This window comes from Colletotrichum paranaense (genome assembly GCF_030867605.1).
Source record: "Colletotrichum paranaense strain IMI 384185 chromosome Unknown Scaffold_13.1, whole genome shotgun sequence".
Lineage (NCBI taxonomy): Eukaryota > Fungi > Ascomycota > Sordariomycetes > Glomerellales > Glomerellaceae > Colletotrichum > Colletotrichum paranaense.
The window spans coordinates 709844-726796 of NW_026848971.1; the positions used below are offsets into that span (position 1 = coordinate 709844).

A 16953-nucleotide genomic window follows, 5' to 3' on the forward strand; every position below is an offset into this window, starting at 1 on the left:
AGAACCATCTCATGCACCTAATCTGGCCAGTACCCCAGACCACTCTCCTATTGTCTCTGACCGTAGGAAACTTCCCTTGCACACGCCCTTTCTAAAACTCCATACCTTAAACTTCAACCTCTCTCTTCTATTTCTTATACATACTCTGCATATCGCGCCCATTTTCTGGCTGAGTGATTCCGGACTCTTTGTCACTCGGCCACACGCTACATGTTTTTTCCTACCAGTGGTGTCTAACAATGCCGGCCACCATGACAGATTCGGAGCGATCTCGGCGTACGGAAAACTGGATTCCCACATCCACCCGAGGCGGCGTCTACTATTGCCCCAGATATCTTCTCGATCCTCCCGCTACACAACAAAATCGCCTACCAACGCCGCCCATCCGTGCTCGCCAAGTAAGACCGCGATCAATACACATCACTTCGTGGCCCTCGGGCTTTGTACCCCACGAATTACGGCCACAACCAGAACGTCCTGTCAAGAGGAGGAAACCGTCAAAAGCAGTATCCCCAACTACAACAGCGCTGGGCAAGACGTCATTGAAGTTCAGCATCAAGCAGTTCTTCTCCCTCTCTCAAAAACAAGTGCCGAGTCGCTCTACGTCGCGCGCATCCACACTCTCCAGGCCCACGCTTTCGAGACCCCCCAGCAGAGCCGCGAGCATTCTCAATCGACTCTCTACCTATCGTGAGGTAGACTTGGTGGTTCCGGACGAAGACACAATGGCGCTACGATCTGCCGCCATGAGCGAGGCCCTGCGGCCGCCTCTGATGAGCTCTACTTACAACACACCCGGGCAGCGAAACAGCTTGATGTCGGTACGGAGCGCAAAGAGCAACGTAACATCAATGGTTACCGAGATCCCCAAGCCAATCGCCCATGGCAGCGGCGTCAGCTGCTCGATCTTGATGGCGGAACCGAACATTTTCCTGACTGGGTTCGACCACGACGGCCACAGACAACATTCACAAGGCGGCACAGCTCTCCTTCGCGGAAAGCTGCAATTGAAGGTCACGAAAAACATCAAGATCAAGGGTGTGAGCTTGAAGTTGGTGGGAAAGGCTCGCACTGAATGGCCCGAAGGAATTCCTCCCTTGAAAGTCGACCTCTATGAGGAGGAGTCGTTGCGTACGCAAGTTTTGACATTTTTCAACGCCGTAAACGACGGGTGGGAGACCGAGTACGGGAATCAGTGTGTCTACACATTGAAGAACAGCTCCACGAATTCTTCTTCAACCAACCTCGCCTCCAGCTCTCCCCGCAACTCGATGTCGCCCTCGCTACTCTCAATACCGCCTAACCGACAGGGTCTTACCGCCAAGGAGCTGAAGCGTCTGTCTCTACAGTCAAACCAGTCGAGGAGCTTTGGCAAGGGCGACAACCCCAGCGGCAACCAGGCAAAGGGTTACAAGGTGTTTTACCCAGGTACTTATGAGTACACCTTTGAGCTGCCCATCGACCACCATCAGTTGGAGACAACTAAGCTTCAGTATGGCTCGGTGAAGTGGGAGCTGCAGGCAACTGTTGAGCGAGCTGGCGCTTTCAAGCCCAATCTTCACGGTTCCAAGGAAGTCGCCATCGTCCGCGTGCCAGACCAGCTTTCGCTTGAAATGACGGAACCCATCTCAATTAGCAGGCAATGGGAGGATCAACTCCACTACGACATTATCATTTCGGGCAAATCATTTCCCTTGGGCACCAAAATCCCGATCGCCTTTAAGCTCACGCCGCTTGCCAAGGTTCAGGTTCACAAACTCAAGGTTTTCGTCACCGAATCGATTGAATACTGGACCAACGACCGTAGAGTTACCCGTAAAGATCCGGGTAGGAAGATTCTCCTGCTCGAGAAGACTGCTGGCAAGCCATTAGACCCTGCCTATGCGTCGTCGGATGTTCGCGTACTCAATGGTGGTGAGCTCACGCCCCGCCAGCGCCGGGAGGCCCGAGAATCTGCAGCTATGCGGCGCGCAGCCGATGCCTCTCGACACGGCGTCATGCCCGAGCCTCTCCCCGAACCAGTAGACAACATCTTGGGTGACTTGGATCTTGGACTGGAGAGTTACTGGGGGTCCACCGAAATTGAAATGAACGTTCAATTGCCGACTTGTGAGACCATGACAAAGAGCAAGGAGATGCGCTTGCACCCCGATTGCAGTTGGAAGAATGTCAATGTGTACCACTGGATTAAGGTAAGTCTTTTTTTTAATCCACTTGATTACTCGCAAAAACTAACAGCCGTCCTAAGATCGTCATGCGGATTTCCCGCCTCGACCCTGAGGATCCCACCGGTACCAAACGCCGACACTTTGAGATCAGCATCGACTCACCGTTCACGGTACTCAACTGCCGCGCTACCCAAGCCAACACCTCTCTTCCCGAGTACTCGGGCCCCGATGTTGGCCTGAATCAAAGCCGTCACACGTCTTGCGGCTGCCCCGATGCTGTCACTATCTCTGGTCCATCCGAGGGCTCACCCAACAATCTTTCAACCGGCGCCCTCACCGTAATGGAGACGCCTGGTAACCTTCCCGCGCCCCCACAAGCCGCCCACCTTCCCTCCTCACCGCAACCTACAACCGGCGGTACCGGCCGGTCGTCGCCGCCGAACTCCCAAACGTCGGTTGACCCTCTCGCCGACGTACATCCCCGACCCATTCACCTACTGCGCGTGCCGTCCTACAACCCGCCTGCGTTTGATGCTGAGACGCCCCCGCCGCCCGCCGAGAACGACCAGCTTCCGCTGCAGACGCCCCCACCTCAGTATGATGTCATTGTCGGCACGCCGAGCGTCGACGGCATGGCAGACTACTTTGCTCGTCTCGCTGACTACGGCTACGACGAACCCGAGGAAGACTCTGACTCGGATGAGGGCCCGGCTCGCATCACTGAGCGTGGAGGGCGCGTCAACGTGGCGCACCCTCGCACACCCGGCGGCAGGCGCGCTCCCAGCCGCAGTATGGAGATCCAGCGCCCTCCCGTCGAACTAAGAATGGACGCTCTACCCAACTTAAACTTGCGGAGGGATGGTGTCCACCCGCAAATCAACTGAACATAATGCTGTAATATGACTGAAAAAGAACTGTCACAAATTGGAGGAGATGAGATGATCAGACGAGAAACTTGGACGATGAAGACTTGGAGAGGACACATTCGAATTACTTTTGCATCATGACTATGGATCATCGAGACGACATCTCAAAAATTACTTACCAATGCATCCTCATCAGGATTGGTCGGCGCATTCACGAAGGGGAATGGGTTTCGGTTGGGGAATGTATGCTCGTTAGATGCGAGCAGTACTGGAAGGAACACAGTCTGGCGTTCTTGTTGCCTTTTTTTGGGATATATACCTGGACTCTACGTCTACTGCTCTGTGTGAATATTGATTCCCTGGATATGTACTGGACTTGAAGACAAACACCTTACATCATGCACACGATTCTCCTAAGTGATGGTGAAGCTTCATGATCTCGCCCGATGGCACTCGGTTATTATCATGTTGTTTTCAGCGGACTTCACATTGAACGTAGCTTGATCACTTGCATATAACATCAACCACCCGCTGAAGGGTGCACTACATTGAACCCAGCTCGGCATGGCACCTATCAGACCAGTTCAGTAGGACCAGCTATCGAATTACTTGGCTTTTCTCCTAATCGACGTGCTTCTCGCCACACCAAGAACTCTATAATAAGCTACGTGAAATCGACCCAGTCCCAACCCATCGGTGCATGTAATTTCTCACCGACGGCTATTGGTATTAGAGATTGCGGCGGAACCCAGTAGGAGACAGGGTAAACGATTGAAAAGGGGGCGCTGACGACTGCCATGGTTTGGGTTTGTTCAAGGGGATGGGGGTTGCGAAAAAAGGGGGCGAAGGACGAAGATCGATTGGTGGTCTTTTCCTCGGGGCACGTGGAGGAAAGTCAAGTCGATTGGCATTTAGGAGGTTACCGGAAAGCGACGTCCATCAATCGAGAGTTTGACAAGGGGGGATGGAAGGGGGAACAACGGGATTCCGGTAATCACTTTAAAAGCCTACGTTCGAATTTGTTTGGCTGCGAATCCTATGAGCCATGAGTGAGATGTCGTCATGGACGGGGGATTATTTGTGAAGGGGTCCCTTGAGAGCCATAGGATCCTGGTCCTGTGTTTGGAGGGTAGAAGGCATGTATATGAACGAAGCTACCAGCGTGACGACTGTCTTCATTGACCAGCGGCAAGCGAAACCGTAGCCGGAACTTTAACGTTATCCTGCCCATGTTGGAGGAGAGGCAAACATCTTTCTCAGCTGATGGGGGGGGGGGGTGGCATTTGTTTCATGAGCGGGTGGGAGTGTGACCTCACCGCGGACACGGAGTTTTGAGAATTCAGGAAACATTGAAGGATCGATTTGCGAAGAGCTGAAGGATATTTGGTTTGACAAGGTTCATGTTTGGAAAAAAAGTATCCATCGTAGCAGGTACGCATTTCCGAGTGAAAGTAGCGAAGGTTCCTTTGGGAATTATCATTGTGGTAGGAAGAAGGGCCCTCTGAGTTTGGGGAGAAGAAGGGAGAGACAAATGTTTTTAATGGCATTGACGGGAACGCTCGTGCGGACGGCGGGATCGGAATTTTGGGGGTTCTTATTTTTGGATTGGGGATTGGGGATTGGCTTTTCCGATGATGGTGAGAAAGGGGGATTGGGATACCGTGCGGTGTGAGTGGAGGGTATTCTGCTTGAGTTGGTCCAGGCTTTTCTGGAAGAGAGTTTGAGCAGGATGAAGTGAGTTTGCGTCGTTCAGAGCTGAAATGCCGGGATAAGATTTGGACATGTTGGAGTTGGATGGAGAAAAACAGAGAGGGAGAAGGTCGAGGCTCGGGGTCAGCTGTGGCTTTGGTAACTAGGGTATCGTCCTGCGAATAACTTCAATCTCGATGGCGGAAACTCGAGCTTCACTGCCATGTAATTTGCGGAGTGATTTATTTTTCGAAGAAGAGACTTCGACGCTAGACATGTAGTCAGGACTTTGTCATGACAAGAGGCTTTGAGGGAAGGAGCAGGGAAAAGCAAAGCGACAGTTTCGTCTGATAATTACAATCAACCAACGACAATCTTCCAGAGAATGCTGCTTACTCAGATCTCTAAAGAGCCTGGGCTCATGGTTGGACAGGAGTTATGGAAGCTGCACGTGTTGTGGTCTAGAATTGAGGCAATTTTACGGACAAGGGGTAGTGTTGTTCCTTGACAGGCTATTTAGAGTGAGGACTAGGAAGATTTGATGGTGGAATACGGGGATGTAGACGATGTTTTGGCACCCGGGTACTCACTATCAGTGCGCGCATCATGAGGTGCTGGTTGGATGCTTCGATTCTTGCATGGTATGATCATGGGAATACTTTTCCTTAGTTAGGGAAAGGCGGTCGGTGCACGATTCTCTTACACTTAATGTCTTCTTTAGCATTACGTCGAGGTTGAAAGATTACTTATCAAGATTCAAAACTCAGAGTTCTCGTCTAATGGCTAGAAACCAGAAGTCAATGTCAAGTCCTACGAACCTTGGCTATACCATTCTCAAGAACATGACTAACACTTGGCACCCTTGAAGGTACAAGGCGATCGTTTGTTTACTCGGGGATTTCACTTACAGAATGGTTCACGACGTTGATGATATTTCTATCTAGATCCATACTCTCTACATACGTGATGCAAGAGAGTAGTACATTAGTTGTGTTAATAGAGCATTGATGGGTTCAACCGGTCCAACAATATGCAGCAGATTGTGCGCGGTGGTCTGTCCATGTTTCTGAGAATACGATGAGGGCCCAAAGATCCGTCGAGGAACTCATGTAGAGGTCTATGGACTCTGCCTCAAGCCCATAGAGACTGAGAGGCACAGCTTCTTCGAGCTGAAGCACTGCGGGTATGAGCAGAAGCTATGGTTGAATGTATGACGACGTGAGAACTATCTTGAGGGCTATCTTGGAACATAACCCCCTCTATCGTGGCGAGACAATGAGACTAGTAGACCTACCTCCCTGAAGCAAATCATGACGTCTGTTCTTCCAGGATCTGAAATATCATACGAGGACTCGTGCGTTTCAAAACTATATCCTTCGATACAGAGTCTGGATATACAGTACCAAAGATAGAGAGAGTTGATAATATCTATGTCGACACAACTAGTGATCGACAGGCCTCGGTGGCTGTAGTCCTCATGTTTCAGTGGATTTCAGCTCAAATTCTTGCACTTCGGGGCAAGAACCTTCTCATTTTGTGTTTGATATCACCTCTGAGAGAGGCTGTCCATTTGGGAAGGCTTCACAAACAAAGGGTCAAACATCTTGCGTCCTGAGGTGGATTGCACCGGAACTGACTTGAGATGGCAACCTTAGGAGCTGGTAACTGGAAACCATTGCTCGCCCCGAAATAGGCTGGTTCTCTGATTGGAGATCGTCTGCTTACTCACAGAGCGTTCTGTATCAAAAGGCCTCAAGTCATCGAGTGATTATACCACGTGGGTTTCGTCGAAGGAGAAGTCTGAAGACCAAGATGCGTTTCTGCCCGCGACCCCACATCCATGCATATAAATACATGACTAGTTCCGCCTTAAGGGTTCTCATGAGCGGGGAATGGGACGAACTTCTGCCCTCACAACCAGCCTTATCATGACTGAGTCATTCTTAGTTTCTTTTAGATAATGCCTTGCATCTTCTTTCACGAGTCGTCCTCTCTCCTTGATCGATAATCTTTCTTCACTGCGCTTGCAATTTCGACTTCATCATGAATCACGGCCTTTCAACTCGCGGCAGCATCGCAGCCAAGCCGGACGATGGCATGCTTCTATGGAAGATCGTCCAGGACCTCTGGGACCCGGAAACGAATCCCAAAGGCTACGTGAGCTTGGGCATCGCGGAAAATACTCTCATGCACGATAGACTATCGAAGCATATTCACGAGAACCTAGCAGTTCCGAACCACTCGTTCACGTACGGCGATGGCATGACCGGCTCGAAGCGTCTGAAGGCGTCACTCGCGTGCTTTCTCACAGAGCGACTACATCCAGTAACTGCCATCGAAGCGCGACATATCTCCGTCACCAATGGTTGCAGTTCGGCAATAGAACATCTTTGCTGGGCATTGGGCAACCCTGGCGAAGGCTTCCTTCTCGGCCAACCCCACTACGGAGCTTTCCTTCCCGATGTTGAGTATCGAACGGGCTGCAAGCTCGTGCAGGTTCCTTTCAACGAAGTTGACCCTTTTGGTTTGGATGCGGTCCGGAAGTATGAGGAATCGTTGCTGTCCGCTAGGGAAAAGGGGATCAAGATTGCCGCCCTCATCTTATGTCACCCTCACAACCCTCTCGGACGTTGCTATCCGCGGGAGACCATTGTCGATTTGATGCGACTGTGCCAGCAGTACGATATGCATCTCATCAGTGACGAGATATACGCGCTCTCTGTCTGGAAGAACACAATCGATACGCAACCAGCGCCGGTTCCTTTCGAATCTTGCCTCTCCATCAGTACGACAGACATCATGGACGCCCATCGACTGCACGTTCTCTGGGGCATGTCCAAAGACTTCGGCGCCAACGGTCTCAGACTTGGCGCCATCATCTCACAGCACAATTCGTTGTTCCATAGCTCCTTGACCCCGGTCGGTATCTACAGCTCACCTTCCGGCCTTACTGACCACGCAACGGCCAACATTCTCGATGATCGCGAATGGGTGGATGGCTACATCGACGAGAACCAGCACAAGCTCCAAGAAAACTTTGAGCTGGTGGCCAACTGGGTTACAGAGAACGGGATCAAGTACGCACCTGGGGCAAACGCTGCATTCTTTCTGTGGGTTGATCTGGGTAAAGCCTACCGTGAACGACGGCCGGGTGCAGAATTTGAGGATATCAGCACAGAGGTGATGAGGGCGTTGCTCAACAAGAAGGTATTTTTGGCATCAGGAAAGCAGTTTGGCGCCGAGCAGCCGGGGTGGTTCCGGATCGTGTTTTCCAACAAGAAGGAATTGCTACTTGAAGGCCTCAAACGAGTTGCTGCTGCGTTAGACCACCGAGCTTGATGTGATATCATTTGCTTGGGTTCTAACTTCACTTTGCAAAAGCGCATAGAGACGGCAATGGGCCTCAGATGCTTGGTTTTTCCTCGGACAAATACTACTTTCGATAACTGATGTTAGCTGCTTATCATAAAGAGAAGGTTTGCGCAAGATTACTCTCGTAGAATTTCTCCTACCAAAACACCAAGCTTAAATAATCCTTGCGTTGATCGTCAAAAGCCCCTGCACGATGATAAGATCATGCAGCACGCAGCATGAGTACGACCAGATAAAGCTGTGAACGAGATTTCGCCTTACCTCATCATTCAGTTGCTTTGGCTGCATCGTGCCGTTCCAGTTATCATGGGCGAGGCTTCTTATGTAGCACAGCCCTGTGGTGTTTACCACGGGTAATCATCCGGCGATTGGTTTTTTGTTACGTAGTGTCATTCTTGACTCGCTTAGCGTTCCTGCTGTTGTGGTAGAATGGTACTGACGACTGACGCGTGGTGCGGAATGCGCGGGGGCCGTTGAGTGCTGTGGTTTGAAATCAAGCTCTCTACATCTAAGCATTGGACATTGAACAAGAAGTATCGCCTGCCTTATCAAACTCCCATTTGCAATGATGAACGGATTCAAGACTTCGAATACCACAGTCGGCGTAAGCGACAACTTACACAAGAGATGGGTCAGTTTAGTTGCTTATTCTTCGGATGAAGGTAGCCCTTGAGATGTCACAGTGAGACATTGAACGTTCACGGATGTATTTTGACTATTTCTTCTTCAAAGATGACCAATACCCAGACTGATTTGTTAAGTAATGAGAATAAGAAAATGGCACAGTTATCAACTTTGAAGAAACGCAAATGCCCAGATTGCACGGTGCTCGAGGCCGGCAGTGTCTGGATAGTTTTGCCAATTGCGGTAAGGCCTCGTTCATCTGGCTTGGCTGCAGGGATCCTCGATCGCCATCAACCCACATCTGCTTAATGCCTCCAGACATTAGCACAAGATCCCTGCGAACCCGCGCGGTTCCCACCGGTGTGCTAGTAATGCCCAGTCCTGCGTCAAGATCATGTGTTGATGTGATCTTGAATTTTGATTTCGGGTGTTCTCGGCGTACGCGCTTCATAGCAGACTTAGATGTCTGACTTCATCACCGATGAGGGTGACAGCTTTAGCCTTAACTCTAGTTTGTGTACTGGTATCACTCAGTTCCCGTCATCACAAGTCGGAACTACATAGTCTAGGTATGTAGAAGAATCAATTATATGCTAAAAAGAGAGGGCTTACCGCTACGGTGTAGCCGACATCTCTCTCACTTCGCTCATACCGATGACATAGTACACCGTTGCAACGGCACACTAGTAGAGTATGGCCATATGTTAGGGGGCGATGTGATCTAAAGCTGCAAGGACCCCACGTCTGAACAATGGTCATAATAAGCGTAACCGAGAAAGCACACATTGCGAATCCACGCTAGAGAGGGCTGAGTGGTTACCTTCATCCGAACGCTGGGGATTAGCTTGGCCCGGGGTGCAGTGACGTTGGGAAGGGGTAGGCAGTCTGACCGGGATACCAACGATCTGGATCGCGTCATGTACATTCAACTTACCAAACTTGGATGAAAACAGCCAACATCAGTCTACACGAGTCGTCTATTGTGGAGTTCGGAACGTGAGGCCTGCTCGGCTTTCGGAACGCAGTGCACCTTAAGCCCCTGATGCCAATACGTGCAGTCTCATGGACTGAAAATATAAGTAAGTAGTGTTTGCCGGATGGAAAACACACCTAAACACCATCTCACAATCACCGTCACTCTTTTTTACACAAAGCCAACTGAAGTCCCAATTCAAAATGGTTCTGCCCACATTCGTTCTTTCGGCTGCTCTGGCCACATCTGTTGCAGCCTACGATACCCTCCTCAACTTTCACGGCGCCCCCGAAGTCGAAACCCGTACCATTGACGACATTCACAAGGCTGCTGTCGCTGAAGGTGGTGTCGTTACTCTTTGGCACGGGGGTGATGAGAAGACTCAACAGGACGCTCTGAAGGAAGCTTTCGAGAAGCGCTTCCCCGGAATGACCCTTAACCTCACCGTCGACATCTCCAAATATATCGACGGCGACATCGACCGCCAGCTGTCGCAAGGCAACGTTTACGTTGACAGCGTCATTCTTCAGACCCTTCAAGACTATCCCAGATGGGACCAGGAAGGTGCTTTGCTGCGGTACAAACCGTTGGACTTTGACAAGATCCACCCTGGCTTCCGTGATGTATGGGCTTCGTGGTATGCGGTTGTTGTGTTTGGTTGGACCAACATCTGGAACACCGAAAAGGTATCCGAAGGCCCCATCGAGTACTCGGATTTCTTGAAGCCTGAGTACAAGGACAAGTTGGTCTTTACCTACCCGAATGACGATGATGCCGTTCTTTATGCGTTCGACCTGGCGTAAGCAACAACCTCTGATAAATACTTCTTTATGTGTGAATACTAATTGGAAGCAGTATGCAGCAGAACGGATACAGCTGGTTCGAGAATCTCCTCGCCCAAAACCCTCGTTGGGTCCGCGGCACTGCTACCCCGACCACCGTCATGGGTCAGGCCAACAACTCATACGCCGTCACCTTCACCGGCGCTCTCGGACTAGCACCCACTGCTCCTTTCAATGTTTCCATTCCTAAGAATGGTTTCTTCGTCACTTGGGGCCAGCGCGCCGCGATTCTCAAGGACGCCCCCCACAAGGAGGGAGCAAAGCTTCTCCACAACTTCTTGCTCAGCGAGGAGTATCAGAGCCCCAACAACACCGGCATGTGGAGCGTCCGCAAGGACATTCCTGCCCCCGCTGGCTTCCCGGAACTGATGGACGTCAACTCTACGAACCCTATTGACTTTGAGCGTTTCATGGCGGATCGGGAGCGTGTTGAGAGACTAAAGCTTTTCTTCGAGAGCAAGATTGGCTCCGCCCAAGGACTCAGCCCCTTGGTTGACGACTTGTAAACATGCGACCGAATACATAGAAACACAGCATAGAATGTTGCTTTTTCTAGATAGATCAAGTGAACGAAGAGATCCTAGCTCGTTACAAGTTGTTGTTCTCACGTGGTCATCACGAGGATGTCGTGTTAATCTATCCCACCTCCTTCAACCACCACATACGACCATACCCATTGGAAAATTCGGGATCCCGTCCGCTCTCCCATAGACAAGCCAATGAGGGCCGGATTAGTAGTTGGGTCGGTGACGACCAGCGAATACCTGGTGTTGTATGTTTTTGGCTGAATTTGTGATGATATCTCGACATCGTGAAGTTTTGGTGTTGTGGTGGGCCACGCCCAAAACGTGACTCCACATAGAGTTGATAAACCCATAATTCTGGTCAAATACGACCTGTTGAATCTACTACTCCCTCCTTCCAATGTTGACGTATTTTTTGAACCACTGAAAAGTACATCACAAACCTAGCGCGAAAGCATTCCTAGAGACTTTGTCATGATCTCAAACAAGGGCCGATTCTTTGGCTCGAAATACATTGCCCAGCTTTTCTGTACATACCGCATGCGATGACGCAATAGATCGGCCGAACTGTCAGAAGTGGGAAAGGAGGCAGGCACATAATATCTCAAGTTGGGATCTGGATTTCTTTCGAATGGTTGTTATGATTAGGGGACTCTTAGAAGAAAAAAGTTAAACACTATAACGTCGCATCATCGTATGGAGAATACGTATGACGAAGTTAACATTATACCAATCCATCAAATCGGTGTTCAAACGGCTCCATAAACTCTAGTACCCATAAGCTGTGCCTTCTCTATTGCATGTCATTACTACCATCAGACCTCGGGAGGACCACGACCGACAAACTCTGCTTAGCCGCTGAGCTTCTACGGCATTTCCCTGATAGGCCAATGTCTTCAAATGCTTTTCTAATACAATATTGCATAGAGGGATACAGTGTGATTATTCTCTCCGTGACAAGAGTCTCTACTTGACCAAGACATTCAACAGCAACCAACTAATCCTCCCTTGCGTCTAAGGCTGGCTGGACTGACTCCGCTTCGGGTGATGTGAAGCCGAAGGACGAGCGGTCTGTATAACCTCAACTAGAGTTTGTGTAACCTGAACCATTGTTTTTGGTATGAGACAGTCTGGACCTTTCATTCTCGTTACCTCACTGCGAGCGGCCAAAGAAGGCATGTCGCCACTGAGAGAGACTTGGCGACACACAGCTCCTTGGTTCTCAAAGCCATAGTGTATATGCTGCCAAGAGCTATGTACCGCCCAGACACCATCGATGGAATGGAAAGGTTGGAAGAAGTTCCACATGCTCGGCGACTTATTGTGTACATAGGCTTGGAGTCAGAGACTGGGCCATGGCTCGGCACTTCAAAGAAGGTATGCGTCTAACCAGACTGCCGAGCTGATCAGTCGATCCCCTCGGCCCGGCTGGTCGGATGACTTCACGCGATTCTATCACACGCCGGAAGCAATGTTTACCCCTTACAGCACCCCTCTCATCCGTTAAACACATTGTCTAGGCCCCATGTTGTGGATGCAAGGAATAGATCCTGTGGCTTGCTGAAAGATCAACCTTCCTCAATATGATACGCCATGAAGCATGCTCAACGCATCTAGGGAAAGGATGATCCAACGTCATTTGTGTGCCTATGAAATCAAAATGACCAATCATCCTGTGGTTCGCCATGACACTTAGGCCGGAAGCATGCAAAGGGAACCGGGGAAGTGTCTCACAGACCGGCGGGAGACAACATCCAGCACCACGGAGATGGAAGGTGCTCCGTCTTTGAGAACTATTGATCTTCGTTTTGCACTTTCATCCTCTTGAGACTGTCTCACAGGTTGAACAAGCAGTGTGATCTTACTTCTCGAGGCACAAGAATTGGACAGAGGGGAAGGCAGTCGGATTTCTTGGGAATGACATCACAGTATGAGCACTGGAACATGAATCATTGCATAAGCAGAGTAGTCGGTTTTGTGCACACATACTTAGAGCTCCAACACATGGCTACGCTATTGCGCATTAGCGGTAGAGAAGCCGGAGAGACGCGCTGCACGCGCGCCAAGACTGCATTGTTAAGGCCGTGAAGCTTAGTCCGAGGCAGTTTCTTGGTGGCTTGAAGCACATCATGAGCAATGAAAATAGCAACGAGGCGTCCAAAAGACCACAGGCCCCACATCAAGATGGTGAGAGATGAGAACTTCCGGCGCCATGTCACATAGCTAACGTCTCTAGTCAGAGTGCTTCTACAATGAAGTCTCTTAATTTGAATTATCCTCAGTAAATCGACCTGAGTCTAGATAACACACTACGGACTTTGCATTGAAAACGTTATTCTACAGCTTGGACTTGCCGACTGAAGATGAAAACCAAGTCGAGAAACGTCCACAGATCGGGCCGCATTTTCGCACTACGATCGGAATGCAATCTCTAGGGTGGTTGAGTCATCTCGTTCAGTTCCCTAGCAAGCCCATGACATGGACTTTTCTCTCCGCAATGTACGGCCGCAAACGTTGTCTCGGACAGTGCCATTGACGGAATCTCCCTTAGGTAATTGCTCAAGACTCGTCGTCCCGCTACGGAACAAGCTCAGTCCGATGATCGAAGCCGGCTCAACCACCCCGCTGTCGATGAATGCGGCCCGCTGGGAACTATCCGCTGACATATTTCCCGTGAGCCTAGCCTGCCCGCCAAGCCACGGCTAGGCTAGATCTAGCTCTTGTCACTATTGCCTAATAGCCAGCTCCCATAACGTCTATGTGGGCTCGAACTTCATGAAAGGGTTGCTCCCGTTGAATGTGGGGTTAGAGGCTGTTTTGAACAGCACTGATTCGTGGATACTAAATGGTCTTAGACAACGACCATCGTCCACGGGAAACTCCAGTAGACCCTGAGACATCTTAGACCCAACCACATCCACTCCCGCTACATGCGGTGACAAGTTGAAAGAGGAGTCAACAAACTGTCCGTTCCCAGCTCCCTGCAAGGGAATTGAGGTCTTGGGGAGGAAACTGGAAATGGGGCTCTCCGGGAATGACAGCAGAGGAGACGCCTCACCCGCTCAGCATTCTTGTGAGGAAGATTCCGTGCAACTCGTGTGTCTTACTGGGCTTTCAGACTCCTTTGACTCTCTTCAGCTGGCGCCCGGGCGGGAGTGTCTTGCCGCCCAGAGGCGTTTCCAAAGAGATTCTGTGTAGGTTTTCTTTGGCTATGCGGGAGCGTTGCCGTGTCGTCATATCACACCGATGGACACTACCATCACTGCGAGCCTTGCCCCGTTACACAGAATATCGGACAGTGAAAACTTCTCATCTTAACACAGGAATGATTTACAAGATGACGGGGCAGATCATCACCTCATCTCAGACAGGCACAAGCATCGGACCCGGCGCCCGGTACATCTCAAGAAGATGATGGAAGGCTCCGTTACCATGGTAAGAGTTCAAAGATGTATGCCGAATCCACCATCTCGATGCCGCGCGGTAGTCCAGCCCGGGAAGCCAAGATGACTCGACGTTCTTGGGGTTTAGCTTGACGCCTTGGCGGCGCCTGACATCAAATTGAGACAAGCGATAATTATTTCGAAGACATTGCCTGCTGACTGAAGCTATTGGAGGAGATGGAGAAGGATAGTGGGATGCCGAGGAACGCGGCCCCTTCTAGATCAGCCCAGGCCTCCGACATCAAGATCGGGACCCATCCCTTAGCGTGCCTCCACCAGTTCGTCCGTCCGCCTCGAGTCTTACGGAGGGGTTTTGTTGTCTCGTCATTCCTCTGCAGACGGAAAAGAGACAATCCCTTGCAGTTGATGCTCGGCAATGACATCTTGTTGGCTCACAAAGATGAGGAGCGTTGTGCAACTCGAATTAGCCGGAGCTTCGGATGGAGCTCCTAGTTCGCGGAAAGAGCCATGCCCAGCAAGCCACCATACGCTTACCCACCGCCTCTGGTAGAGTGATGCTCGTTTTCAGACATTTTGAGAACTTCTCAGCATCGAATCTCCAAAACGTTGATATTGTGGGTATCGTGGGCTTGAAGACAGCATCTCAATTTACTATAAGAGGTGTCAACGTCTCCCTTCTTATCATAACTTCTTCTCTCCTCATCAGCCCACAAAGCATCTCAACACTCAATACTCAGACACAACCATCTGAACAGTTCTCCTCACCAATACCATCTTCATAACACATCAACCTCACACCAACCTCCAAAATGCAGTCCAAGATCTTCACCGCCGCGCTCGCCGCCTTCTCCTTCGCTTCAGTTCAGGGAGCCGTTCTTCCTCGTGCTACCATCACTCCTGGAACCATTGTCACTCCTGGCATCTCTTTCAACCCTGCCGAGCTTGGAGCCAACGAGTTGGCCTTCCGCACTCTTCAGGTCCTTACTGGCCAGATTGCCCAGACCACCGCTCTCGCCAACAGCCTTGCCCTTCAAGCTACCGGCACTGCGACAGCTGTAAGGCTATCACTATTCAAAGTTGATAGAACATACATGAAACTAATCCCGACATCTAGGCCGCTGATCAGGTCCAAGCCGTTGTTGCTCAGCTGAGCTCCAACGCCGCTGCCATCGCTGCCAACGTCGCCAGCATTGTCGCCGCTGCTCCCACCGCGATCCCTCCTGTTCCCAGCCCTACTGCCCCTGCTACTCCCGATGTTGGTGGTCAGGCTGAAGCTGTAAGATCAAACATCCACTTCGACATTGTTCATCACTAACACGTCTATCATAGCTCGTCCGCCAAGCTCAGGCACTCGCCAGAGCCCTGACTGCTCAGATCGCCGCTCTCCAGGCTCAAGTCACCGCCAACGCTGGAACTGTCGCCGGAGTTGCCCAGAACGCGATCCTCATTCCTGCTTTGGTTCAGGCCCAGGCTGCCGCCGCCACTACACTCGCCACCATCGGAACCGCCAGCAACCTTGCTCTCACTACTGCTGCTACCCTGACTGCCAACGCCCAGGCTATTGTCGACCGCGTCCGCAACGCCCAGGTCAAGCTTAACCCCGTTCTCGTCATCGGCGCTACTCCCGATGTCCAGTTCTAAAGGGCCCAATGACTCTCTACAATACTCCATTGGCCGGTCTTTTGATGATAACTCATCTTAATCGGTCAACAGCTTGAGCAAGACTCGCAGAACTTTCAACAATCGCAGCCGAGTATGGAACTTGGAGAATGATAATATGACAAGGAGGAATTGAACTTACCATTATTATGGGATAATAACGAACGCAAAGTCTTTAAACAAGACCTACTACGCTCCTTGATGGATGGCTTCTGAATAATCAGTAATATTTTATCCAGCGATAGGACTATCTTTAATATGCAATAATCAAGATGGTTCTCAAAATCCTCCTTATTTACAATGCTATAGTGATAACTGGGTTGTCTTGGTCAAGACTTAAATTATCCCTTTAACTCTGACTTTTTTTGTGGACCAATCTTGAGTTGAGTTTATCAGTCCTTATAGCAAGAAAGACGCAGTCAGCCACTGACGTCGCTAAAGTACTAGGTATGCCATGCGTTTTGCACCTCCGGCAAGACCTATTCATTCACACCAAAAGAATCACCTTAGCAAATCTGGCAGTTGTCAAGACGTCCCCTTATTTTATGGAACGGTGTCGTGAATAAGATAATATGCTTGAAAGCGTAAAGATGGCGTGTTTCGTGTAAACAAATTGCTTGCCGGCGTAAGGCCCGAAATGGTCGCAAGTGGACCCCCCGAAGCACCGGAAATTCAGGGGCGGAGCGGGGCAAGCTCCGTTTTAACCGCTTTTGTCCGGATGGCACAATGAGCTGGTTCGTTTGGCCTGTTTCTGTCCTGCTCAAGAGTGGAAAGCTTTCTGTCGCCTTCAGGTGAAGACCACTGGGCCACAGGACGGCCCATGTTCAGCTCT

The 16953-nt window shown here is 50.5% G+C and overlaps 4 protein-coding genes across 4 annotated transcripts; all 4 read left to right on the plus strand.

The window, feature by feature from the left end:
* Positions 1-239: 239 nt before the first annotated feature.
* Positions 240-3052, plus strand: CPAR01_13698 (arrestin domain-containing protein; the record flags this gene model as incomplete). The annotated part of the gene is made up of 2 exons (XM_060497950.1): positions 240-2192; positions 2249-3052. The coding sequence occupies 2 exons, from the start codon at positions 240-242 to the stop codon at positions 3050-3052; spliced, it is 2757 nt and encodes a 918-aa protein (XP_060343418.1).
* A 3714-nt stretch (positions 3053-6766) lies between these two features.
* On the plus strand, positions 6767-8062 carry CPAR01_13699 (uncharacterized protein; the record flags this gene model as incomplete). The annotated part of the gene is made up of 1 exon (XM_060497951.1): positions 6767-8062. The coding sequence occupies one exon, from the start codon at positions 6767-6769 to the stop codon at positions 8060-8062; it is 1296 nt and encodes a 431-aa protein (XP_060343419.1).
* Positions 8063-9895: 1833 nt separating this feature from the next.
* CPAR01_13700 (ABC transporter) lies at positions 9896-11040 on the plus strand (the record flags this gene model as incomplete). Its single annotated transcript, XM_060497952.1, has 2 exons — positions 9896-10491; positions 10548-11040. The coding sequence occupies 2 exons, from the start codon at positions 9896-9898 to the stop codon at positions 11038-11040; spliced, it is 1089 nt and encodes a 362-aa protein (XP_060343420.1).
* A 4231-nt stretch (positions 11041-15271) lies between these two features.
* CPAR01_13701 (uncharacterized protein) lies at positions 15272-16103 on the plus strand (the record flags this gene model as incomplete). The annotated part of the gene is made up of 3 exons (XM_060497953.1): positions 15272-15517; positions 15577-15738; positions 15792-16103. 3 exons carry the CDS (start codon positions 15272-15274, stop codon positions 16101-16103), a joined length of 720 nt encoding a protein of 239 aa, XP_060343421.1.
* Between the last annotated feature and the right edge of the window lie 850 nt (positions 16104-16953).